Source organism: Esox lucius, chromosome 6, assembly GCF_011004845.1.
Source record: "Esox lucius isolate fEsoLuc1 chromosome 6, fEsoLuc1.pri, whole genome shotgun sequence".
Classification (NCBI taxonomy): domain Eukaryota; kingdom Metazoa; phylum Chordata; class Actinopteri; order Esociformes; family Esocidae; genus Esox; species Esox lucius.
In genome coordinates, this window is record NC_047574.1 from 9,300,689 (window position 1) to 9,328,118 (window position 27,430).

General features: G+C 39.1%; 1 protein-coding gene across 3 annotated transcripts in view; it reads right to left on the reverse strand.

The window, feature by feature from the left end:
* LOC105021402 (CUB and sushi domain-containing protein 1) overlaps positions 1-27,430 on the reverse strand; it is a 398,226-nt gene that overhangs the window by 279,453 nt on the left and 91,343 nt on the right. For all 3 annotated transcript variants that reach the window (XM_020047620.2, XM_020047618.2, XM_020047621.2), the window contains exon 2: positions 8,769-8,985. In XM_020047620.2, the coding sequence (XP_019903179.2) occupies positions 8,769-8,985 (217 nt within the window). The remainder of the gene's footprint in view (positions 1-8,768; positions 8,986-27,430) is intronic.

Here is a 27,430-nt window from a genome sequence, read left to right on the forward strand (position 1 = left end):
TTTCATGCAATAGTGGACTATTTTTAATGGGCTTGGGCGGGTCAATTTACAGGTAGGTTTGTATTGAAAAATAGCATTTTAGACGGTTCCATGTTTGATGATTTGTATACTGTCAACAAAATCTGGCAACCATGCATACAGGGCCAGACCAGTCCAGACATCTCTGTGGTGAATAACATCGGAAAAACAGATTGATAGTATCCTAGTTTTCTTTTACAACCAAGCATGTTAAAATTGTTAATTCAAATGTAATAACGCCTAAACTACATCCTATCCACATTTTTTACGTTATCTCATCAAATCTCATCAAAATATGTTGCAGGATACAGTATATTTCTCAAAACTCAGAAAATGTATAATAGCATTAGCTATTACCTTGCATTGTGTTGAGAAGACAGTGCAGCTGGCACTTCAAGTGGTATTTCATTGATTGTACAGTCCAAATTCCAAAGTCAAAAGTACCAAAACAGACATGTTTCTCTAATTCTTTGGTTTCTTGCCCCCTAACTGCCAGTTCAAATTTTAACTCAATAGTTAATCAATGTTCCAGCCCTATTTAAGCTTTGGCTAAATAGCTTAGCTTTGCAAAGTACTCCGGAACTATGCAGCCACAAAACAATGCTTTCTTCCATTTCAGGAACACGTTTATTTTTCCAAGTTATTAGTATATTTAATTCCTCTGTCCTCTGTAATTTGATGATGCAGCTTGTTTGATGCAGATGTGCAATTCATCTTGTCCAAGTTCTATTTTTCTAGCCCTGTGGTAACACCATAATGACAGTGACAGAGTGACTATATTACTTGCTCTTTGGCACCATCAAGGCAATACCTGATAGATAATTACCTTTAAGAACATATAGAGACCCTGTCATTCATTTCAATGCCCCAAAGAAGTCCATTAACACTGTTCTGCAAAAAGTAATGTGACAAAATTCCTGGCATCTCATTGGTACAGCCCTCCCCATAGGTAAGCAACTGATACCCAGTCCCAGCATTGAGCGTCGTGCCCATCATTCAAACCTTCAGTGAGGCAGAAGAGTACTGTAGGTAACTGAAAAGATTGTACTGTTTAATTTATATTGTTAGAACAATGTTAACACATTTACCACACTTATGAACATTTTACATAATCCATAAAAGAAGAATATGACTATATACAATCACAAGTGGGACTCAAATGCCCAAATGGGGGCAACCGCCACTGGTGAAATAAATGACTCATCAACACATCTTATGCAGACCGCATACAGAAAGAAAAGACTGTCAATATCCCATCACCAAACATCTAATCCACTGGCCCTTCAATTGCTCTTTTCTTGTTTGGTAATTAAGCATAAACTAGAGGAGAATGTAAACAATTTAACTTGATTGCCTCCGAGGATCAGAGAAGTGTTAAGAGTGACTAACAAAATCAATGGGGGAGACCATGATTACTGGAAGTTAAGATAGCTGGGTGCTAAAGCTAGACTAATTTACCAGTCTAAAATTGTTTTGCTAGCATAGGCTAATTAACTGACTGTAACTTAAAAACTGCTCATGCACAACTACATGCACAGGTTCTGAACTTTGTATCTTGTGTATTCTATTAAAGCATGTTCTGCTTCTTATCATACTGTTCACCCAATAGGTAAGCCACAACCAGCACGCTTGGAGGGGAGCACTGTTCCGCTAACAAACATGATCAGCTTGCAGGCACCCGACTCGCCACAGTGAGTCACTGCAACACAAGGTGGCAAGGCACCTGTAACCGACTAGGTGCCTTGCCGCAATGGTGCTGAGACAATTCAAAGCGTCTTGTGTGGCACTCCCTGGCACGGCTTGTTTGGCGGGAGCGTTGAAATGTTTTCATTGAATACCATCCAGTGACTATTAGCCTCCCTTTTATTTCATTGCTATAATTAATACACATTGTACAGGTCACAACTCACCAGCTGGCTAGCATCGGTCCAGTGTGTCAAACATACCGCCTGCTCATGTGAGTCATCAGTGTTGCAAACATGTAATTACGGGTTTTTAGCGTGTCTCCAGCAGAGAAGCATGACATGCTCTCAGTGAAATTCCAAGTGTGGATTCGCACAGATGATTCAAACCACCTTAATGACACGCACTCCACAACAAGATTATTTTTTTATCTACGTAATATTGTATATGTTGTTGAGCGATAGTCGAACATAATGCAGGGTAACCTGAAGTAGTCAAACACTTCTTTGTTTTTTTTTTGCATTTGCATTTGCATTTTTGTTCTTCGATTGTACATATAGTCTGGCAGAAGCAATTAAAACAGTGTCACAAGCTTACGAGGGTTTTATCCAGTGTTGGAGAAATCATTTATTCATGCACTCGCAAAGTCAGCAGTGAAGAGGCAAGCAATTTGGAGACACTCCAGCCTAGTGGCAAACTACGAACACTTTTGAATCAAGATTACAAGTAGAGGGGAGAAAAGGCAATGGGCAATACAAACCCTCTGTGGGATAAAACAACAGTGCGTCCTGTTGTGAAGGTTATGACATGCTATTGGTTCAACAAATAGCTGCTTATAGCTATACTGTAGACAAAACACACCAACCCCCCACCCCCACACACACACACACCAACAATTCTATCACACATTGAATCCAGAATGTAATCTAAAGGGTTTCCTAGCTTCTGATGCAGCCTTAAAGGGTGAAAGGAAGTCTTTGAAGTCCTTCTATACTTTCATCTCCTGGATTTTCTTGTTTCCAATAGTAACATACATTTACAATTCAAGTAAATAGGCAAGTCAGGACATTGTGTTCTGATGTTCTTATTCCATCCAGCACTACAGTGATCGCCTGTCTTCAGGTGCCAAAGAGGCTATTTCTCACCCTAGAAATCACTAGTACTTAGTTGTAATTACTTCTGTGCCAGTGAATTATTAGATTCAGCCACAGATTCAGCCAAACATGGCATCTGTTCACTCAGATGCCAAGATGTAAAAAGAGAAGGGGTTGTAAATATGGAACATTTTTTCGCTTTCCTTGTACACAAAGGAGGATTGTGCTCTGACAGTGGTCTAGCAAGTACCATAAAATGTATTTTAGACTAAAAAGACAGGCTCTCTAGCATTTCTCCCCCTTGTGGACGCCAGAAAGAATACATAAGGTCATAAGTGTCTGTTATGGTACAAGGGCACAGTATGGAATTTAGTCAAGAAACAGAGGTTAACAACCCTACAGAGGCCATGCGACATTTAGTGACCACAGAAGGTCTCAATAAGTGTATGATAATGAAATAGTTTGTTTGTAATAATACTTTGATAGCCTACATAAAACCATGAAATACATGTTATTCTCACACCGCTACACTTTTCTCCATATTCTTTTGCCCAGGTTTAACCAGAAAGTGTGTATGAAAATACCTTTAATTAAATGGCCTTTAAAGTTGAAGGCAATTCTTAGTAACATTCACATGATAAGTATCACCCACCATTACATGAACCCAAAAACAGCTAATAAATATAGGAATATGCTGATCCATTTTAGCTTTGCTGCTTCTTCAGACTGTTCAGCCCGAGTTGATACGGGTATGGGTTGATTCTCATTAACTTGCATTACACTTCAATCACACATAAAGAATCACATGTGGTACAATGTCCAGCAGCCTTTTCGCCAGATCAGAGCTACACTGAGAAACATATTTTCATCCAGCCAATGTCCATCTTAAACAGGGGTAAATCTGGCTAATCCAATGGCTACCTGGTGGAAATGTGGATGATTACTGCATGCTTGCCCGGGCTTTTTACAAATGTAGATCATTTCTGCCTGACTCCTGGATTTTGGAGGAATCTGAATAAAGATACAGTACATTGTACATCTGAGCGACAGATTATTCACCTAAACTGTATGGGGATTCAATCCTAAAAGCTTTCGGTTACTGGTCAGATGCTTTAATGACTAGACTATCCTGCCACAACAGTTATTGCAAAGTGGAAGCAATTTGTCATCTAAAAAGATTGAACAGGAAACTGTTTGAAAACGTAAGAAAAGTATCACAAGGTCGTTCACATATATTGCGTATGGCACAACCGTACTTGTCATGTATTTTGCTCCGAGTGGACTGCCGTGTGTCATACGAGTAAGACAATATACAGCGGGCTTCCATCTCTTTCCAACGTGGATTAACTCCCTTTTCCCTGCATCCATAGTCCATAGTCAGTCTGCACGTAGAAAAATCACATTTTTAGGGAATCATCGTTCTCAAAGGACAGCATATGCAACATAACAGGTGCTTCGAGTGGAGGTAATCTGTGCAACATAATGCTTCCTATCAGTCAGAGAGGTCACTATGACCGCCGGTGCCCGGCATGTTCTCTTTTGGGTGACTGTTTCAGCGACCTTTATCTACTCTCAGGCTGGCAAAGTGCTGTAACTGCTGTTTATATCTGCGGTCACAGGACTGCACTGGTAATTCATAGCACTCAACTCAACACAGCTCAATACTTTGTTGTGGGCTTACAGTGCTGCACATTTGTGTCCTGCTGGTACGGACGCAGTTTGTTATCTTTATGAAAAATTGCCTTCAACTTCCGATACCATTCTGAGGCATGTACAAAGCAGCTTATAGAATTATCTAAGCGCAACAATACGACCAACGGGACAAAGCCACTTCCTCCACACCCTACCCATGCTTACTTAGTTCAGCTAGCTTGAGTCCCTATCCCCCTGCGCTGGATTTGTTCAAGTCACTGGTTATCTTTGCCTGCCCTATATTTTTCTTGCTAAACGTGAAGTGTTGTTTTGTACAGTATACCGTCTGTATGATGTATGTCATTATCACCAAAACACATGAATTTAGGTTTCAACCCACACCTTGTGGCGGGCATGTCGCTGTCACCAGCCAGCCGTTTGGGGGTAATCGGCTCTTTTTTTTTTTTTGCAGCGGAAAGAAAGAGCTACTGACTGTGATGGTAGCAGGCACCGTTTATAGGTCGAGCCCCACAGTGTTATAAAGTTCGACACTGCAGTCATGGTGAGCAATGTTTGTCACTCTACACAGACACAGAGTCCCTGCCCAGGAGAGGCTCACCAGAGACTGATAATGCTTGTCACTGAAGCACTGCTCAAACCCTCTGGTAATGCCTTGTGTTTAATTAGCATAAACACAGAATCCCATTACCATACTATTAAATCCTTAATGATAAAAAAGCCATTGGTGAAAAGGGGGAAAGAATGCCCCCTTTAAAGAGTGTGAGCTATGATCTTCGGAGAGGAGACCATCTAGCCACTGATCTTTGCAAGGCTAGTTATTGACCTGAATTAAAGACATTGAGATGTCAGTCCCACAGTGAGGTGGTTGTTAACGGAGAGGTTCTCCATGTTTTCACACACTTAAATGAGATGGAATGAGAAGGCTGTGAAGACCAGATGGAATGCTTTGAGCCGTTACCATTTTGGCGTAGAATTGTGAGGTAAAATACAGAAATTAAAAGAGGAGATTAAATTTAATCTCAAGTGGCTTTCAACATTTGAAAACTCCCATTTCTTGGTATATGTTTTAGATCTGCCTAAAATTATATGTTTTATATATTCCTATAAAATGTACTAGTGGTTTTGCTTGTGATGCAGTGGCCTTTTTAACTCATATCCACATTTATTCTCACAACTTAACTTGCATATCTTATAAAATATAGTTATTTTGACCTTGAGCCCAGTATAAAGAAATGTATAATACCATTTGCCTAGTATGTTCCCACAGACAAGAGACTGACTGACAAGTTCTGTGATCTAGTCAAGTGATGCTACAGAACACAGCTTCATACACATTTGGTATTCCAAGTCCCTTTTTTCTCCCTCCATGCAACACCTCCACAAAGCTTGGTGTGCATTTTGCATGGACAGATTGTGCAAAGGGAGGGCAGATGCAAATCCAAAGAGAGCATACATGACTTATAACCCAGCAGGTTGTTTCGGGTGGATGGAGATCGCCTGCAATTTCAGGTCATTTGTTGTGAAACATTTCACCAAATATATTGCTCTGAGCAAAGGCTAAGCCAAGCGAGCTGATTCAAGTGCAACCAGAGTCAAGGAAATCTAGCAATGTTCAACAACCACACATTCTAAAGACACTGCATTGAACAGGACAGACATTTGAGCATTTACATACAGGCATTGCCAACCAAATCACGTTCTGTTACCTGCTGTGGGTTGATGTTCACATATTTTCTACAGGTTATAAAGCTTTGTCGAAACCTCATGCCAGTCATTTGTCATTGATTTTATTTTTTTCATAAAATGTACAATTGTGAGCGATGGGCTGGATTAACGATAAGGACATTTTATAAAGGAAGCTGACTAACAAAGTGAAGATTTATTTTATTACACTTGTGATACATTTTTTAATCATAATTCAAATGACTACATCTACTGTTTTCTTTTCCAAGAGGATGGATGACTAGATGGTTTATATTCCTTCTAGCAGGGTAACCAGGTGAGAAATTGCATTAACAGAAGAAATTAACTTTTTTTGACCTGAAAGCTGATGGACAGAGTATATCCATGATGTTGTACAATAATGTTGGATAACAGGTCAGAATGTACGAATTAAATTTTTTGTTTAGCCAATCATTAGTTCATTATGAAATGTTAGTTTAAAAAATCATTAAACAATCCAGTTGAATGGTCCTGGTCATTAACCAGCAATCAAAGCAACTGGTATTTTCTTGACAACTGGTAATTTACAGGATCCAAATGGAGCCCTACACTTAATATTGAGTAAATTAAAATAGAGGGTGTAAATGTTTGCTTTTGCAACACACATTGGATAATGTGATGCTGACTGCTCACATATATTATATTGACAAGCTATGGTTAGCACATTAGCTAGTTACACTAACAGCTGTCAGTTTTTGTCAGTGGCCAGGTGTTATTTCTGTGCTACACATGGATCTCACCAAAACAATTCAATTTCTGAGTATGTTTTAAAAATCTACAAGTCTGTGGAACCTACAATCTATGATGGAATTAGGGCACGACAGGGGGGGATAGACCACTGGAGAACCGCAAAGCGTATCCTATGTGAACATCAAATATGACATGAAACCATCAAGCGTGCCATATTTGATGCGCTAACATCACAAGAGATGTCATGATCAGCAATGTAAGTATAATTGTTCCTAAAAACAGTGAGAAGCTCCAGTGTCATTCCCGCCATAGCCGCTTTTAAGCCACAGTGCATGGCCTACATATTAGCCCCAGAGTCTAACTGCGGAAACTAAGGCGTACACCTCAATATCTGCAATACAACAGTCTATCTTTAGCTTTGTAAGTAATGGACACATTTCCATGGAAAACAGGATAATATGTATGCACTGGTGCATTGTCTGCATCTTCAATTAGGAAGAGTTACTCTTTGTCAGCCCTAGCGCACGCGACGGTGACTCCGCTCTAAATGTGTTCCCTTTCTGATCAGACCACATTAAGCATCTGCACAGAATCACTCACGGACCGGGCCGTCTGCAGCTAATTCAACGCCTGAAGACATGACACTTCAAATCCATTGACACGTAGTTCTTTTCCACCTCTGAACTAGACCACTCTTTCAGCGCGAAGAGCAACAAGACACAAGGCTTAAAATGGTGATGATGGAGTTGATGACAATGGGCATCACCTTTGTCATCATCAGCTAGCAATAATACTAGTTGTGTAGAAGTAATTCCCCCTATTAGTGGTTTTCTATTGCTACTCCACATTCTGCTACTTAGGTTAGCGCCAGGCATTTCATCTGACTTTATAGAACTTACAATAAGGGCCTATATGCTTCAGTAAAACAACACAAAGGGCATCTTTTTATGTCATAGACATGCTTGCAACAGCGGAATGTATGTAACATTGTCAGTATACTGAGTGCTATGTAAATGGAATCAGGTTGAGTGAGCTCTGTCTAACACTTTATATTAATTAAGTAGCCTTGCACGAACCTTGGCTTGTGCGAGCCTGAATGGCTCACAGGGGCCTATCTCATGTAGCCTGAGGCAGCTTGATGTACAAGTACACCCTCTGGACGGGACGCTAGTCTATCACAGGGCCTTACCCCCAATATATCTCCTTAATGCTGATTGCCAAGCAGAGACACCAGGTCCCATTATTGAAGTCCTTGGTAATGACACGACCGGGAATCCAACTCCCAACCTCCAAGTCTCTGAGCGGACACTAAAACCTCAAGGTCACTGACTGAGATCAACACTTTATATTACCACCCACATCTTTACTTGGCGAATACTTTTCAGAAGACTTCATTTATTTTCATCATCCGTCTGTAAATAGTTGTGTTAATCATCTGTTACAGAAAGGATTCCGCATCCAATGAATGTCATTCCATTTCGCATTTTTGACCCAAGCATTTTGAGATTGTTTTTATTGATCACAGATCCCACATTATTCACTTCATCACAGGTCGTCCAGTGTACTGACCCTTAGGTAAACTCTAGGCAAAAGTGGAACCTTGGCAGCCACTGCTGTTTAGTCTACATGCCGTTAAACCTGTGTTGACTGTTAATTGGGTACACAGGAATGTTCTACACAATACAACTGAAGAACGCATCAGTTCATTAGCCCAATGGGATACAACAGATCAACTGGCATGAGCAGGCATGCATCATAAACCCTAGACATTGCTTGCACACAACACCTAATGTTCCACCAACCCAATGGCAGTAAAATCCAATTAATAAAACAGCAACACATCAAAAAAAATAAATCTATGACCACACTTTGTCCTGCATAAAAAAACAAAAAAAACAATAATGTTACCTCATTTTCAGGTTGCCTGGCTGTGGTTGTCCATCATAAATGGAGACGATGTCAAAGTCCTCTTCAAGAGCGAAGGTGTGAAATGACAGCTGTATCCTGTTTCGTTCTCCTGTGATGATGATCCAGGTACAGTTGGCATAGTTTGGGTAGCCATGGGGAAAGCCTGGACTCTCTATGGTTCCATTTAGTCCTTGTACAACACCACCACAAGTTTGACCTGAGGATAAAGGAAGACAGACTTCGAATGACCATTCTAGGAAGGCACACATTGTACAAAAAAACTATTGGAAAAGGCCTACAACAGCTGCCCATGATAACTACCCGTCAGGGAAACTCGTTCAGGAATATTATGCATGATTTCTGGGGTGTCCTGATGAGCTCTCGTACTTTAGAAATTGTGGAAAACAGCTATTTACCATCCTCAAGTATGCCAATGATTTTCTGTAGCACAACAAAGCACTTCCATTACCCATTAGAAGCCTCAGGCCTGAATACAAGAACCTCTCTTCATAACCATATAAACAATAATAAACAAATATGGTGTTTGTGCGTGAATGTGTGTGCGTGTGACAGTGTTGGTGCGCATGTGTTTGTGTGTGTTTCGGTATGTTTATTTACGATTGAAAAGTAGTATGCATGAAAGCAGTATCCTCTGGTGTTGTTAAATCATGACCAACGCTAAAAAGGTACCCAAACCAATTTTGTCCCTAATCATAATCATACCTGGAGCAAAGACAACTTGCAATCACTATTCTGAAGTGTTCTCCAAGGAGTTAAATACAACACAAACAATAAGCTCGAACAGGACATGATTACACCAAGAAATGTCGTCTCCTGAGTTTTGGGGGCCCTAAGTAAGATCTGGTCAGAGATACCCCGCCCCCATCTCGCAGCACATCGTTTGAGTGTGGGCAATTTCAAGTACCTTTTGGTCTCAAAACAGATTCCCATGACTAATGCCACTTTCATATTATATCTGTCTTGTGTCTTACAAAATCCAGGCCCTTCAGGAGGTCAAAGACCCTAAGCATGTCCCGCATGCTCGCTTGGTAAGACTGGCTAAACGACCTCACCTAACAATTTTAGCTGACAAAGGTCGAATGAATGACTGACATAACAAGTGGCCAACTGCTGATCTTGAGACCCCTACTGAATATCTTTAGTTCTTTTTTTATTAAAATGTTTTCTTTGGGGGGGGTATTGTTAGCTCTGATACCAACCAAGTCATTATACCTAATCAAATAGGTGCATAGTCTTTTATGTATCAGATTATGCCATTGTTGTACCTCAACCTCTAAAGCTTTGCACTGAAACAGTAAAAAGTCTAAATACTGACATTCTTTGTAAATAGCCATTAGCTTAAAATAAATAAATGTCAAGCATACAATTGATTTTTTTAAATATTATTGCTGTTAATATTCCTTGCAGATATTTGTGTTATTCGAAAATCACTCACAGAAAAAATACATAAATATTTGTTTTTTCAAACTTTTCAAGTTCTTGATGACCAGAACAGTAACTGAAAAGACGCACACTATTTGAGTTTTTTATCTGCTGTTTTAGTAAAAAAATGTCACTTCATGCCAAATATTATTATACAGCCATAAGTAACTACTAAAGGACGTGGACAACGAAGAGTGTATTGGCAACCAATAACTTAAAAGTTATTTAAGAAAATGGACATGGTAAAACATATTAGGCCTACTCTGTAAAAGTGTGCACTTGTCAAATGCTTGATTTCAGTCACATTTTTCATTACAAACAAAACATCATGGGCTACAGAACGTCCACAGCAAAACCATGTATTAATTAAGCATTGGATTAAAACAACTTGAATGTGTCTAAGCTTTAGATGATTTAACCAGGTGTCTCAATACCCCGGCATATTTCACAAAAGAAAATGACAGGCTGCAGATGGGACATGCCATCTCTCTAAGTCGCTGATGCTCATTGAGAACACCAAATAGGCCTAAAACATGTTCAGACCGTAAAGAGATGATGCTGGATTTGTTTGACATCCCCAGACATCTGTAGACTGTATGTTTTTCAAAGTGTCAAAGACTTTCTGTACTCATATTCACTTTGCTTATTTTGCACTATAGTGTGGAATGTTTGCATTTGGGTTCACAAGTGAACCTTTGGTAAGACCATTGGTTTGGTAAGACCATTGGTTTGGTAATTGGTTTGGTAATTGGTTTGGTAAGACCATTGGTTTGGTAAGACCATTGGTTTGGTAATTGGTTTGGTAAGACCACTGGTTTGGTAAGACCATTGGTTTGGTAATTGGTTTGGTAAGACCATTGGTTTGGTAATTGGTTTGGTAAGACCACTGGAAGACCTTTACAGTCTTCAATTACATGTTTAAATTGTCACTGTATCTCTATGTCACTGTGTGTATATATTCAATGAAATGCATAATTCCCAGGGTTTTCTTTGACCCTTGAAAGGTGCAGTCTGATCATATGGATGTTTTGAAATGCATGTTTAATTATTTGGCTGGTACCCTTTTAACCAGATCAACAGTCATTGGTGCATTATCATAACATTCTATTAACATCACAATCTGAGGCAGTAGTTCTACCCCAACTGAACAGGCTGAAATAAATTATATTGCAATATTACAGACACTCCCAGTAGATTATTGACCAGTGTTGGCAGCGAGTTCAAAGGGTGTCTCTCCAAAGAACATCTTGCCAAGCTGTTGTACTTCTGATCACATTGATCGCTAAACCAGGTTCTTTCCATCGCCAACAACATGCTTGGAGGAGTGCACATTCTCTGTCCTATAACTGCATTTGGGCTAGCAAGTGCCCAAACCACCACAAGCAGTCTCAAGAGACCAGGCAGGGTCTCAGACAGTGCTGAAACAACTCATACCACACTTATTTGTCTGGCTTATTTGTCTGTATGCAGCAAAACCTGGATCTAAACTTGTGATCACTAAGTCCAACGCAGCTTTACTATTCTGCAGTGCAGTGTCTGAAACCACCATGCCATTGGGTAGAGTGTAATCCTGACATCATTACGTGGACATATCCTTTAAAAAAAAACTCCTCTGCCAGTTAAATTGTTGGTCTGAAATTGCAATCTGCTAGCTTTTCTCATGCCAACCTGGCTCAATTAACAATATGGCTAGGGGGTTAACCGGCTTTGAAAATATAGCTGTCTGTAAACTAATTAGCAAATCAGCCAACAGACTTAGTTTTACGTAATCAATACTTGATATATAATTAGTAGACTATAAAAACCCATATTGTGCACTTTATATAAGAATGGGAGAAGCTTAGACAAAAAAAAAAGTCCTTTCTTTTACCAGGCAAGTCAATTAAAAACATTTGTATTTACAATGACGCCTGGCACGAGGGTTCCCGTGAAAATAGAGGTGTGGGTAAAAAAAAAAGAAAGTAGGACAAACGAACAACGCAAACAGAAGACTCATGGCAACAACAGCAAAGATACTTTCAAATACATCCTGACACTCTACTACTACATGAAGAGAGACCTTACAACATTGCAGCAACATAACCTGGCAGCAAAACAGCATGACGAATACGCAATACGCTAGCAACACAGCTTGACAGCAACGTTACCTGGAAGCTATGTGACACGGAACAAACAGCATCACATGGAGCGTACACAGGTGTCAGTAAAGGTGCATGACGATGGAGGCAAAACTATTTAGCCCAAACATGAAACACAACTACTTCAACTGAACAGCATTACCTTTGTTTTTTTTGTTTTCAGGTGTTCAAAACAAAGTAAAGTGGTACGCTAACGTGCTGGGTACTAACGAGGCCTGTAGTGTAAACAGCTGAGAGTCTGACCTACGATGCGATGTATATTGTCAAGGCCAAGGGGCAGCAATACGCGGTTTTTGGATCGTAACATGGGTTATGATGTCATTGTAACAACATTGTAGTTCATTACGGACTAATGGGATCCACTGCCAGGGATTCATTTTGTCAGGATAATGTAGATGAATGCCCTACTTTGAACTGACAGATATTAAAGCTGCCCTTGCACAGGACCAACTTGCAGACTGGAACATGAAATAAAGCCTTAATTGTGCCACTGATAGCAAGCTGTATTGATTTATTAATGTTATCACTTCTGTAGCCAACCTGGGGTTGACGGTGAATAAATCCCCACACTTTGCCTCAATAACAACCAAACAGAGGTCAGATATTGAAACAGATGACATTGAATAAACAACCATGTTCATCCATGAAATAAGAAAGAGAACTGACATTTGTGATTAATCCCCAGTTGGTTGTATCTCCAGGGGGATTTTAAGCAACAGCAAATTACCTTTTTATGAATGCACAGTAAACATACTATTAGCGGTCATATATTAATGACACCCGAATGAATGATCACAGTAATGCTATTTTAGAACAGGGACATCCAATGCCGTACAGAAAAACACCAATCAGTACAAAAGCACTTCTACATGAATAGGATATAAATGCTTACTCAACTCACTTCCTGTCGTGTACTCTATATCAATAAGGAGAGACTTTGTAAAAAGATTATTATTCTAACCTGTCATATAAGATGGGGAAAGCTATGTAAACGCTTCATAAGAAATATACAGGAGTAGTTTAACTTGAGTAATATACTTAATTGCATTTACAGATCAGAGAACCGAAGTCATAAACATTATCAGGAGGTGACGTAGAGAAAAAAGATAATAAAGTCATAAATGAACATTCAATGCCATAGTTTCTGTAAATGATTCCATGAATGTCAAATGTGACAGTTTCTTCATTAATGATGAGCTTCTACATTTAACAATTTTCTATTTTTAAGCCTCAGCTATATATGAACAGTGAGCAGTGATTCCTCCGTACTTCCTATATGAACACAATTGACCGATGGTTGCTGTCTCTCTCCATGCAACACATTTTCAGCCATATTGTTACACACCCACACACATACTATAAATAACAGTAGCACGAAATCAACCATCTGTAGGGAATACATCAACAATGCATATCAGCAAGTTCAGGGGCAAAAGAGACCTTCTCTTTTGATGAATTGTTTACATTCCGCCGCCCCCCCAAAAAAAAAGGAAAATCAAAGATTTGCACGGTCCTTAAATTTAATAGGTTTGTTGATACTAGGTTGATGGCAACATTGAAAAGAACCGGGACCACACATCACAGGGAATGACACCTTCCGAACAAATGCAGGCATTCCGTTCACCTGCAAACCCTTACCGGCACTGACATCATCAGCCTTCTCTGACTGATGGCTTCAAGGTTTGCAAGGTGTAATGCTTAAAGTAAATCAAAGAGACTATTAATAAACAGACTTTTTTCTCCACATTTAAAAGAGGGCACAATGTCTCTTGGTCAACATGAATAATGGATGTAGTTCAGGGGCTCTGGGCCTGGACCTTTGGGCCTTCTGAGGTGAGTCAGCTACTTCGCTTGTTATAGCAGTTCTGCAACATCAAATCCTGTACTTTATTTCCACAGAGGGTAATAACATTTTGTTTTTGTTCCTACACTTAATTTAGACAATTTATGACACACAGTGCCCCACTGCCCCGGCTTTACACACAGTATTGGGATAGTTAAGCTGTTTTATTGGAATAAAACAGTTGCTGTGAGTTTAACATTTTAGATATTCTTTGATTGTTTTAGTGTACATATTCATTTTAGTAATGTCAACACTTTTTATACATTGTCCCACTAAGTTAAGACAACAAAAGAATTGGATGCTTGGTTTGTCAGATGTTTCTGGTTAGTCAGTTGTGTGATGTCTCATTATTTGTGCAGGGATATGAGAGCTGTCAATGTGTAGTCTTGATTCTTTTTAGAGTCTGCTATTGGTGTCTGTCAACATGAGGACCAAAGAGGTGTCAATTATAGTAAAAAAAAAAAAAAAAAGCCATGAGTTCAGCAATCATAAACAGCCTGGTAGGCGAAAAAAGACCTCTAGTCACTCATCACCATTTTTAAATATACACGCTATTTGTATGTTAGTTTGACCATATGTCTTGCATATATGTTTTGGCCAAGTGAGACGTTGAGGATACCCTAGTTAGCACTACCGCATTTGCTGGATTCTTCAGACACTGAGAACTGGAAATAAACTAAAATGCCATTGTGCTTCCTTTGAAAAAAATCTATCAAATAAATTCAAAGTTAACCAAATATGCTAGCTGTTTGTGAAGCAGTTGGAGGAATTCTTTATAATTTCGTTAGATTTTCCCCTATGATGGTAAAATGTCTGTAATGCTAACATTCACAGTTCACTGCAGTTTCATGCTGGGTTGCATGTTTATAGAACAGAGCGTCATATATGCTGTTGACAATGCAGGTCATAGGTACAGCTCATGTCAATTCACTGTGAATGACAAATTGGTATCCAAGCTACAGCCTCTGAATACTCAGGGCACCGACAGCAACAGTATGTCACACCTTGGCACATGACCAAGCCTCAGGTCTTTAACAAATTGATATGATATCCCGTCAAAGACATTGTTGTTAAATATAGTACACAGTGGTTAGAATAAATGATTGACTGGAATGGCCTAAGGACATATTTCAGTTTAGGCATATTTCATGACATGCAATATAACAAATAGAAAGAAAGTCATCTGTGTCTTATTGCTCAATATAAAGATTATATGAATATTTCTTTTTCAATTTGTGCATGCCCTAGTGTACTAATTTACATTTTCAAGTTATTGATTGCATTTAAGAAACTCAATGGTAATGCCCTAGATTAATTCACAATTTCACATACAGAGTAAGTAATGTTGTCTTTATATCAATGTCCTTAACCGTATTTAAACAGACTTCAAGGCTGACTTGACATTTCAAAACAACTGGAAAGGAAATTATAAACAAATATTTGGCAAGATAATAAATTGTTAAAAGCCTGCAATGCCTATTCCCTGATGAGTAATGCTTTTTTTCTTGGTTTACAGAGGGTTACAGAGACATGTGTGTTCATGCAGTGGGACCATAACGTCTGGACAGAGACACCAGGACCCGTCATGGTAATGATACTGTACAAGAGGAATAGGTCAGGCAATGAACAGCAAAGAAAAATATAGTTTAAAGTTTATACATTTACCAAAGTTATGGGAATCTTGTGTGAGTTTGTGGCAAACTGGCATCCAGGACTTTGATCATTCACACTGGAATATTTTTGGAAATGTATTATTTTTAAGCTAGAATTCACGTTTTTATATCTGTCTCAATACTGTCCATGACTTTCTCATGGGTAAACCATATGCTTCAAAAGAAATTAATGAATACATTTAAAAACCAAGGTGTTATTATTCTTACTATAGAATTTGGAATTTAAATACTTAAACAGTCACACTGGTCACATAACCAGCTATCTGAAATCTCTTCTCAGCTCAAATCCCACCTCGCTAACCAATCTATGCGTATCAAAACAAAGAGAGCAGTGCATTCCTCTCCTCAGATGACCTGCTGCATACCTGAACCTCATTTTTAATGGTTTTGTGACTGTATCTGAGATACAGGTCAATTTTAGACGAGGTGAGATGACCTTTTGAGAACAGTGTGTTTTTGGAAAAGCTTGGCAATTTCAATAGGCTGGAAAATAAAGCCAACACAATACAATAGTACAATAGGGAAATTATTCTATATGTCCCAAAAGGAACACACTTCAAAAGGGAATTTCTTCTCACAGCTGTCAGTTGCTCTGGATAAGAACGTCGGCTAAATTACTAAAATGTAAATGTTATCATTCAGAGAATTAGATATGGCTGAAATTAATCACAAATGCATTATCAAAGTGTGAGGCAGAAAGGAAGATCAAAATTAAGAAGCTATTTTTGGCATGACTGCGAACTCCATATGTCAACAGGAAGACAAGTTAACATCACCTGAAACTTCGGGCCATTAGAATAATCAACCAATCCAAGGTAAATAACTCTGTATAAGCATGACCTTGAACTCAAAATAAGATGAACAACAAAACATATGATAATCGTATGCATGAAGGAATCCACCATAGACACTGGGAATGCATGTAAAAACAGGAGCAGTGGTAAGAAGAAAGACTGGTTACTATCATACTCTGTAGAATGGCCATCACTAACACACAGTCATTAGTACCATGTTCAATTTGGCTCCATTCCAATAACACTCTGGGGAATATGTGCTGTGTGTCTGGCCCATTGGTCTACTGCAATGCCATAATTTAGCTTATAGGCAAGATTACAATCAACATGCTAATGGTATTACAAAAGGCAGGAGGAAATATTTCCGACGAAACAGCTAATCATAAATGTTTCTTGTTGATTCCAGGATACAGTATACTCTATGGGGAGGTGGTTGCACCTTGCTTATGTGTGTCATGCTGACGCCAGTGTTGTAATCATCACACATAATCTACTCTATTTGTAATATTTAAAGAGCATGTTAAACAGTACAACATCTCTTTTGTTATCTGTAAGGGACTTGTTAGCCTTGTTTACATCATGAGGAAAATCTGTGTAGGTCTACGGGAGGCTGTATTTTCGTGCAGCGTATTACTTTGCTGACAGGTGACCTAATGAATATTTCCTTACTAACACCATTTCAAGAGAGTATGGAGCAGTGTCATTCAATTACACTATTACAATAAATTAATTATAAAAGTCTCCAGTAAATTTGATTGATCATGCAATTAATAAGGATAACATTCCTAGTTAGACCATTCCCCTTTCTTTTCTGGGTAATAATAGTGCAGAAAGTTTTAAAATATATCATGAATATATACTTTATTCAATATTAATGCTATTCCCTTACCTGATGCATGTGATTGAATCACATACTCAGCACAGGGTCCATTTTATAAAAACATAATTCCATTGTCCAATCGTTCTTTCTTCGTCTTTCCATGCACTCTATAACCCTTAATCTCAAATCTGGACCTCGAAGCCAGTTCCATTCTGTCTTTTCACTTCAACCTTGTAATCAGTGTCTGATTTAGGCTTTGGACACCAGGTGAGTGGAATTAATGGGGTAGAACAGAAAACCAGCAGGCTCCAGAACTCGTAGGATAAGATTTGATTACCCCTGTTCTATAGAAGTTTTGCACCATTAAAGTCACATACCGGAAGTAAACTGGTCAAGAACGTTGTTCCAGTAACCAAACACTAGCTATTTAAGATAATGTAAATGTCTAACAGGTACAATAACGAGTCTAATTCCTTAGATAGATATCACCACAAACAGATGAACAGGATGTGATAGAGAAAGACACCCTCCAGGTAGAATGTTTTTCTTCCTGTTTATACAATAGCAGATAATTAACATTTTGATTTGGTGTGGTTTGGCCGGCAGCTTATTGATCTCTATGTTGGACCACTTTAAAATCCACAATATTTCTTATCAACTAATTTGAATCTGCACGTCTTACCTTGTCATTCATCCTTTTAATCCAATGTCCAAGTAAAAGGCTATTCATCACTACGGAAAGCAGTCAGGTCTCAATCAAACACGGAATATTCTGTTTACAACTATGGCTCATGCTGAAAAATAAGAACAAAGATGGATGTTCTGTCATAGTTTTTAATGGTCTCTGCCGAGCTGTGTGTACTCAAAACTGTTCAATCTGCCCTACAGACACAGACCCCTGCGATCAATTTTTGGATTGCTCACCAACCTGTATTCAGTGTGTATTATATAATGTTTGGTTTCAGCCTAGCAATCTGATTAGTAGAATAATTAAGAAATTAATAATCCAGATGTACAGACATCATGCAAACGTTTTAAGGACATTGTTGAATTTGTTGCTGCTTGAATTTGGTTTTTGACCTGGTCACTATTACAAAGTAGAAGAACAAGTGGATTAGGTGCTGAAATTCTAGCTTGTATTTCAGGTCAGAATCTCTATGTTTGTACATCACATTTGACTGAACTGAGAGACTCAAATGGAACATACCACGAGACTGCATACCCTATAAAATATTTGTTTTACATTTACAAATGTAAATGTTTTTTTCCAGTTTGGTCCTTATTGTTTTTGCTTTCTGCTTGGATCCTAATACATACATATTTGTACAAGCAGTTAGGCTAGATTGCAGTGGCATAGGCTTTTTTGTTGTTGATGTTAATAACTACACAATATCCTTTTTATCCAAAACTTTTTACATCCTAAATACTTTCCCATGCAAACAGTGGTACCTTGCACTTTAAATTTAGCTCTTTGCCGTAGGGTGTAGAATGTGGTAGAGAGATCTTTGGAATTATCCTCGAAGCATCGTTGCCCTTCTCTAGCCTAATTAAAAGCCTCTCCTGCAGATCAACACTGGTTTGACAAATAAACAATTTCCCCTCTAATAAGAAATGTTTCTTAATAAGCACTTTGTGGCAAAAATCTTAGAAGAAATGTTGTCATTGTGCTTTGTTACACTGCACAAACATGAGTTAAAGAAACTGTAATTAGAGAAATTCTACAGCAGAGAAACAAACTCATATATTGCAGAATTGTTTCTCATGAAAGTGAATCTCTCCCACTGGTATAAACAATTCAAAGTAATGCCTTTTCAATCAAGGGTTTATTTGTTTTCAATACTCCAATAAGTTTTAAATAGGCCAAACCCTCCTTACAGTATGAGTTGCATGATTTTGTAATGTTTTTCCAACACACTGATGATGTCACAGTCTTGTTATCATATAACAATTGGCAAAATATTTTCCAATTATTTGGTGGAGAAGGAGCAGGCCTCGCACAAAAGAGCCAGAGGACCTCAGCGCTCTCTGGGGTAAGATGTATGATGGAATCACTGGAGTGTAGACCCCCGCTTCAAGGTAGAGCGCGACACAGCCGAGTGCCTACCAAGTTAACATGTGAGTGATGTGGACAGCTGAGGTGCGTGCAAGCAGGTGCAGAGGAGCATTGGAATGTGGAGCTTCTTGTTGGCTGAACGCAGCTCTAGTAGAGTAAGCTGGAGACAGAGTGGCTGAGTGCAGTGGCCGGGCAACAGGAAGTAGATGAGGGAGATTAGAAGAGATTGTGTGCCCCAATGTGTTCATGCTATAGTGCTTAAAAGAAAGCCTCACGGTCCACAAACAACACGGGACCAGACCACTCAGATGAAAAATAGAATGTCGTCACACTTTCTGAAGTGTGAGGGAGGCTGTTGGAAGACAAGATGGCCCCTGTGAACATTAAAGGGGCCATTTGAAAGATTTTCACTGTACTGCTATTATAAATGACCAGGAAACATCACATCTTTTGAGTGAATGTTTCAAATTTGTACTGAGAAATAGTCGGAGAAAACACAGGTTGACAAGATTTAGTTCAACTTTTAAAGACAGTTTTCAAAAGGAGGTCTAACAACTACACCTATTTTGGGTTTCTGTTGAAATTTGAGATATCAGACCTTGAAACATTCGGGCCGGTCCATCTATATGTTTGCATTGAATTAGTGTCCTCCTACCCACTACAGACACTCGATGTACTAACCCCCATCCTAATCCCGCTCTTTTTCCATGTGTACTGGGTAATGTTCTGGAAATGTTCGGCAATGGAAGGAGAGGTAAGGAGACGGCACGTCTTGTTGTATTGTTTGAAACTCAGGACCCAGTGCTGCTTTAAAACAAGCATTCGAAATACGCCGTTCGTGGGGACCGAAGATGCTGAACTTTGAGTGAGCCTTGAAGCGTTTACCTCCCGCATTTTCTACAAAGGGGAAACGGATCGGAGTGTACAACAATTATAGTCCGGTTACAGAGGGGGATTGTGGAACATTCCGGCAGCGGAATGTCAAGTTGGCTGTGCTCTATTCTGCTTATTTAAAGGTGGGGTTTTCATGTGCCCAGGGTTATTGAAGGCAATGTCGCTCTTCTGAAGGATGGAAGTGTGATGAAAGGGTCAAGCTTAAGGGTTTTTGGTAATTTCTTCCAGTCACTGGCTGTGGCAAACCTAGATGAATGATACACAGGAAGTGTAGGCTACAGGAGTGCCCAGAGATAGATATTTACCTCTGGACAGGTTTATTGTTGTGGTAGATGTTAAGGATTGAGCCAAGGTAAAAGAATAGCATGAAATTAAATCATATAGACTTGCTGTATGCACAAATATCTCTCTGAGAAATGCAGGAAAAACATTTAAATCCTGAAGACCCCAGGGCCAGATGGATTCCCCTGTGAATTAAAAAAAAGTTGTTCTCTGATCTTACATTCACAAAATGTTGGGAAAGTACAATATTTTTATCCCCAGTTTCTTGATATCCAATTTGTGTTTAAGGCCCAGCAGACTTAGAACAGTCGATGTCCAGATGTCTTCTGAAGCACATCTGATGTTGTTCTGCTTATCTTCTAGGTTGCTCGTTCATCCAGGAAGTCTAGACTGGAATCCTTACGCCCCTGAAGAACTCACTCCCTGAATTTCTACTATGATTAAGCTTACAGGCGCCCAAGCAGCCAAAATAAGTTGTAAAAGCTTGACAAGGCAAGGCAACCACATTCAACCAGTAAACCCCCAAATCCAGAGAGCGCTGGCCAATTGCACCGCCCCTCCATGGGACATCTGGGAAAGACTGTGAGCAGGATTCAAACCCTGGTCTCGCAATGACACGGCTAACTGCAAGGCAGTAACTTGACCCTTGGGCCATTTAGGAGCCCTTCATGCACAACATTTTTCACCCAGGCCAGTGATTAGGGAGCACTTCGACCTTTGCTGAATGAAGCTGTTATTACGTTTTAAAATAAGAAAAGCAAGGATCCAGAAGATGTAAGGTCATAGAGATCTATTTGCAGGCCAAAAGGGATGTAAGGGCAAAGACAGCTTTATTAATACAGAAATATACCCAGATCCTTTTACTATGAGACTCTATTGTCAACTGATTGATCTTAGACATTAAAACACATAATTGTTATGTTTATTTAACATATTTTAGGAAGGCCAGTTCTCTCTCTAATTTGGAGTTACGAAAGCAGTTTCATAACTCCTAATTAGAGAGAGAACTGGCTTTCCCACATGTATATTTTACTAATGGTCTGCAAGTGTCCGGACTGGGCTCTGAAATACTTATGTCAGATTGGAAAGACAGCTTGGAAGGCATTCATACATGCTAAATCGACTCTAGAAACTGTCAGATTTTTTTTTAAGATCTTACATATACTACACTACAAGACTAAGCTCCATAGCATATTCCCTGACACCTCAATCAAGTGTGACAAGCGTCATGCTTCTGAGGGCACAACGCTCCACAGCTTTGTCCTGTGCTTTAACCTACGCAGCTTCTGGTTTGGAATCTTTGTCCTGTGCTTTAACCTACGCCGCTTCTGGTTTGGAATCTTCGTTCTGTGCTTTAACCTATGCCACTTCTGGTTTGGAATCTTTGAGATCCTCACTGAGGTCCTGGCGGTTCTTATTGTCCCAGAGCCCTAGCAGATTATTTTAGGAGTCTCAGAGGCTCTGATAAAGACTGACAATGCACCAATCCCAATTAATCTCTCAAAGGCTCCTTAAAATACATTTAAGCTCAGTGTATTGGCAAATCCCCTACATTTATGATGAATTTGTTATATTATATTTGAAAATATCTGGCAACCCTTCCTGTCTTATTTGGAATCATAACTAAAATCTGAACCTATATTCTCTTCCAATGCTTTGTATGTGGTTTTCTGTGCAGGTCTATTATCAAAGCAGTGGGGGACTGGGTGTATGTAAAAATATTAAATATTTCAACAAAACAAGCACTGGGAAGCCACTTTGAACACTAGTTACGCATTGATAGGTGTACGGAAAAAACACTTTCTTTGTCACTCTGAGAAAATGTCTGTGAGATGGTGGAAATGGTATATTACATGCCGCATTCATATTTGAAATAAAGTAATGTTCTGTGATAATATTTGGCAGTTTGTTGAAGGCATCAGGGACTAATAACAATAATTACAGTTATAAAAGATGTTCTTCTCTGGTCACAACAAACTAAACGTTCCGTTTTGTAAAATGTATGCCACTGACATGCTGCTTAAATTGATTTTATATTTTTTTCTATATACCTGTTAGATCATTTAAAGGATATAGTGTGCATGTGTCTACTATGTAACAGTAACTTTGTGAACTGCAGGAGTATTCTTGAGAAGAGGTTGTTTATGTAGGCCTGGTTATCCATCGACCACTTTAAATAATCCATTAATTGGATTAATTAGTTTAACATCTGATTAACTGCCAGTTCTAAACACGTATTTTTCCTCTAAGCCACCTCACAGATAGTTAGTTATTGTTAGGAATACACCTCTCGAGTCGCTGGGCTGTAGGAGCTCAGAGTTATCCAACCTTAGAATGCACTGCGGCCAAACGAAAAGTAACAATCACTACGGAAAAGAAGACAGGACTCGAGAGCCAGTAAAAAAAAAAAAAGAAAGGTTGTTGAAAAAGAATACATAATTTGCAAACCGCAATTCTGGTTTGGAGTCCAGAAAAAAGCATGTTGTGTTCTCTTCCTGTATACGTGCATCGTGCTGACGCAGAAATCCGTTTGGAGTGGACGTGTGCCGGTTTTTAAAGTGATTCCTCTGGTAAACACCGAAAAACATCATGACTGGTTGTGTGCATGTCACAATAAAAGGTTATTCATCTTTACTTTTAAATGACGTGTGTCTGTGTGTTTGTGTGTGTGTGTGTTTGTGTGTGCATGCGTGTACACACCACAGAGACCCCCCTGAATGTCACAGTGCAGTTCACACTCTCCGCTCGGCTCGCAGCTTCTTGTTTTAATGCTTTCTTGACAGAGATGGAGGGGAGTTAGACGCCAATGGAAACTGTGGAGGCGAATTATTACGCACTTCTCGTTGTCTTTCCCTGTGATACCTTATCACTGAAAAGGCAGTAAATTGTATATAACTAACAACAACTGTAATATCATAAATGTGGTTCAGGTATTTGACCATTTTGCAGTAGAAATCATCACACCACTCTGGAAAAAGAAATTAAGCAGATCACACTATTCTGGAACACCTGAAATCATGTGGAATTGGTACCTTATATTGTGCTGGAATTACATTTTCAGTGCAAATATAATTTCAGGGCTAGTTGTCGTGTAATGTTTTTCATCACACGTACTAGAGGGAAAACCCCATAAAGTTTTGGCAGACTCCGTAATACGATTTGCATGAAGTAGAATGTGAAAAAAACATCTGAAACACTGTATACAGTAATGGCAGAGGGCAAGGGCTAAGCGATTCAAATCCTACTGCATTCCTCAAGCAGCAAAACATTGTTAAAACCATCTGAGCAAATTCATCAATCATTTCTGGATTCTTTTGTTTAACCAAATGGTTGAGGTGCCTGCTGTTCCGCAGTGGCCAACTCCTGTCCTCCAGGTCTGCCTGCATGGTCCTGCTCGAATTTGTATCTCGCTGGCACATCATTTATCAACTATTGTCACAGATAAGAGCTATCAAATCTGGAACTGCAGACCGTGAGGATGAGAACAACACAGCCATAGAATATGTATGGAGAGCATGCATCCCATTATATCTGCAACATTAGATAGGGACTGTAGAGACAGAAACCTTGTAGAAGCACCTTGCTGTGCACAAGGCACCAAGAAGGGTTCCTTTGTTTTCTCCACACAGTTTACATGGTCTACTTGCCACTCCCACTTGGTTTGGTTTATATTCCTTTGGGCCTACTGTTAAGTTGTCCGTGACAATAACTTAAAGAAAACACCATACAAATAAAACTGAATTACATTGGATGTAGCAGATCGCTTTCTCTTGCGGCAAAAAGAATGCCATCCACTGAACATGGGAAAACCAACGTCATTAATTTTCTTCATGCCTACAATGAGTGTGTAGCTGTGTCATGCATGCCAAAGGCAAAAGAACTAAACTCAATTATGGCAAGATTGATATAGCCCTACTGTAGATACCTTTATGCATGTGAGTAAAAGTCTGCAGAAGGTATACAATCAAAGGTGCAGACAAAACTACAGATGCCATATCTTCATTTTATAATCCTTGACAAAATGTATTTACAGAAAGATTCTCAATGCACGATAATATTTCTGTTTTGCACCATAATAAAAAAGTAAAGCCCCCACAAAAATTATTACTATTCACATTTCAGGTTGCTGCAAATTTAGCTCAAATTAAGATCCAGCTCCACATATGTCCCAAGATGTTCCAGCGACCTAGGCCGCTGCATCAATTGCAAACACTACTGCACCATGTGTTCGAACTCTGGCACACTACTCTTTTAGTAAAACTCTTTCCACCCTCTTTTTCTTGTTTGTAAAGCACAAAAATGCCTGAAAAATATCAACAACTGAATAATATGGCTCTATACGTTCAAAGTTCTTATAGCTTGTGACATTTGAGAATAGGTTACGTTTCATCCACTAGGCCTCCTGTGTATAAAGAAGACATAAAAGAATCTGAATTAGGTAACAAATGATATATTAGTGCCCCAGAAAACACCATTAGTCAAGAGTAAAGAGGCCTTCAGCACAATGTCTGTCGGTGATACACTGCAAGACAAGCCAATCAATTTAGCCCTTTATCATTGGGGCAAAGGAATGATCAATTGGACTGCTCCCTCCCTCAATAAACGACTGTATTCCCCTTGAAGCCTGTTAATTGTCCTGTCCTTCAGAAATTCACTGGTACATTAGCGCTGCATTTTTCAGGTTCCTAAATCATTACCTCACATCTGGTTGCCATGTTTAAATGGCAATGTATGGGCCTGACTCTTAGTTTCTTAGTGCAAACAAGTACCTGTACTGAGTCATTTTGCAAAAGTTTTAGTAATGGTTTTGGGTGGAGTTTGACAAATTCAGGTACAACTGTCACAGTGGATCAATCATAAATGATATGAGTATATCTTTATATGACATAACAACATTGATTCTGACCAGAGGCGTCGCTAGGATCACAATCCATTCGGGGCTTAGCCCACCCCTGCCCCGCCCGGGACAAAAATTACAGGGTTTTGAAAATGTTGATATACACGCTTGCGGCCAACAAATCTACATTGTCATAATGCGCGATCGTAATTATAGATGAATAGATCAGGGGCAATTATATATTTTTTTTTCTATTTGAGATCTGGGGCTATTCATTCAAGGTCAGGGGCAATTCATTAAAGATCCGGGGTTATTCATAAAAGATCCGGGGCTATTCATTAAAGATCCGGGGCTATTCATAAAAGATCCAGGGCTATTCATAAAAGATCCGGGGCTATTCATTAAAGATCCGGGGCTATTCATAAAAGATCCAGGGCTATTCATAAAAGATCTGGGGCTATTCATAAAAGATCCGGGGCTATTCATAAAAGATCCGGGGCTATTCATAAAAGATCCCGACGCCACTGATTCTGATATATAACACCACATTGCCAACACATGTTTCTCCTTTTATTTACTTTCTTGTAAGGGCTCCAAAATGTCATTGGTTATACAGTATTGTCATTGGCTTATTTATCGCCTAATGAAGTGGATGATAAGAGTGATGTTCTGACACGGTACAAAACAATTCACCTTATCACTTTCAACACTTGGCATATCATTCATTTAAAAACAGGTTGGTTTAGGATGTAAGTTAAACACATACCATTCTAAATCTGAAGAAATGAACATCTCCTTACACGTTACAGAACGTGTTGGCTGTTTTATGGACTCCTTTGACACCAGCGCCGCTTACTTAAGCTGTCAAAACGGAGACCTTGGTGTTCATGTGCAGTATTGAATAAGCATTAAAACATAGCTTCTGCCACACAAGAATAAAGTTGCAGCACAGACTGCTTTAATCCTATGTTTCCATGGTTACATCAGCCACAGTTCTGTATAATTCTGCACTGGAAATTATGCAATGTGAGATTCCATCGACCAAAAAAAATAAAACATTATTAAAAAATGTTAGACGGAAAAATAATTTATAATTCATTACCAATGAATGTTTAATAACAGGGTATTACCTTTCTTACTCAATTTCATGTTATCAAATGGACAATAACAAATTATACATTATATACATTATATTTGTATTGCGCATACAACTATGGAACCAGTATAAACCCTCATTTCAAAGAAAAAAATATGGAGAAAAAAAGACCTTCCAACGAGCATGATAATATTTGTCCAATTTGCTCACAAATGCTCTCACACAGTCATCTACTCAGCATAAAATTAACCAATGCATTAAATTAGTCCTGTGATTCATTCTGTAACCAAGGTTTAGGTAAACATGTTTGTTTGTAAGAACTAAGCCCGCTACTTCAACCCTGGAACAGAGCAGACACTGCACTCATGACAGTAGAGTGGTAATGTTTAAGGCTCTGCTAAATAATGCATGACTGACGTAAACAAAAGAGCTCAGGGCTTCTGCTACCGACAGAGAGAAAGGGAGATGGATTGCATTATTTCTTTGTAATTTCTTCTCAGTTTTCAAATTCTATCTCTGGGAAAATGACAGCGTGCTTAAGGATTTTCAGATTCTACGACTGCTTGTCGTATTTACAAAGGGCAAATGGAGAAACAAAATCACCTTTTCAAACTCAGACAACCACCTAAAGGTCACTGCACACTGCTCATTTACCCAAGTAGAGATAGACCGCAACTGGTAAAAACATGATGAGCCAGCCTTGTTGACCAGATGTGACCTCTACAAAATCCAACTGACAGAAAAGAAGTCAACCATAATCAGTTTGTGCCTCCACATTGACTAGTACAA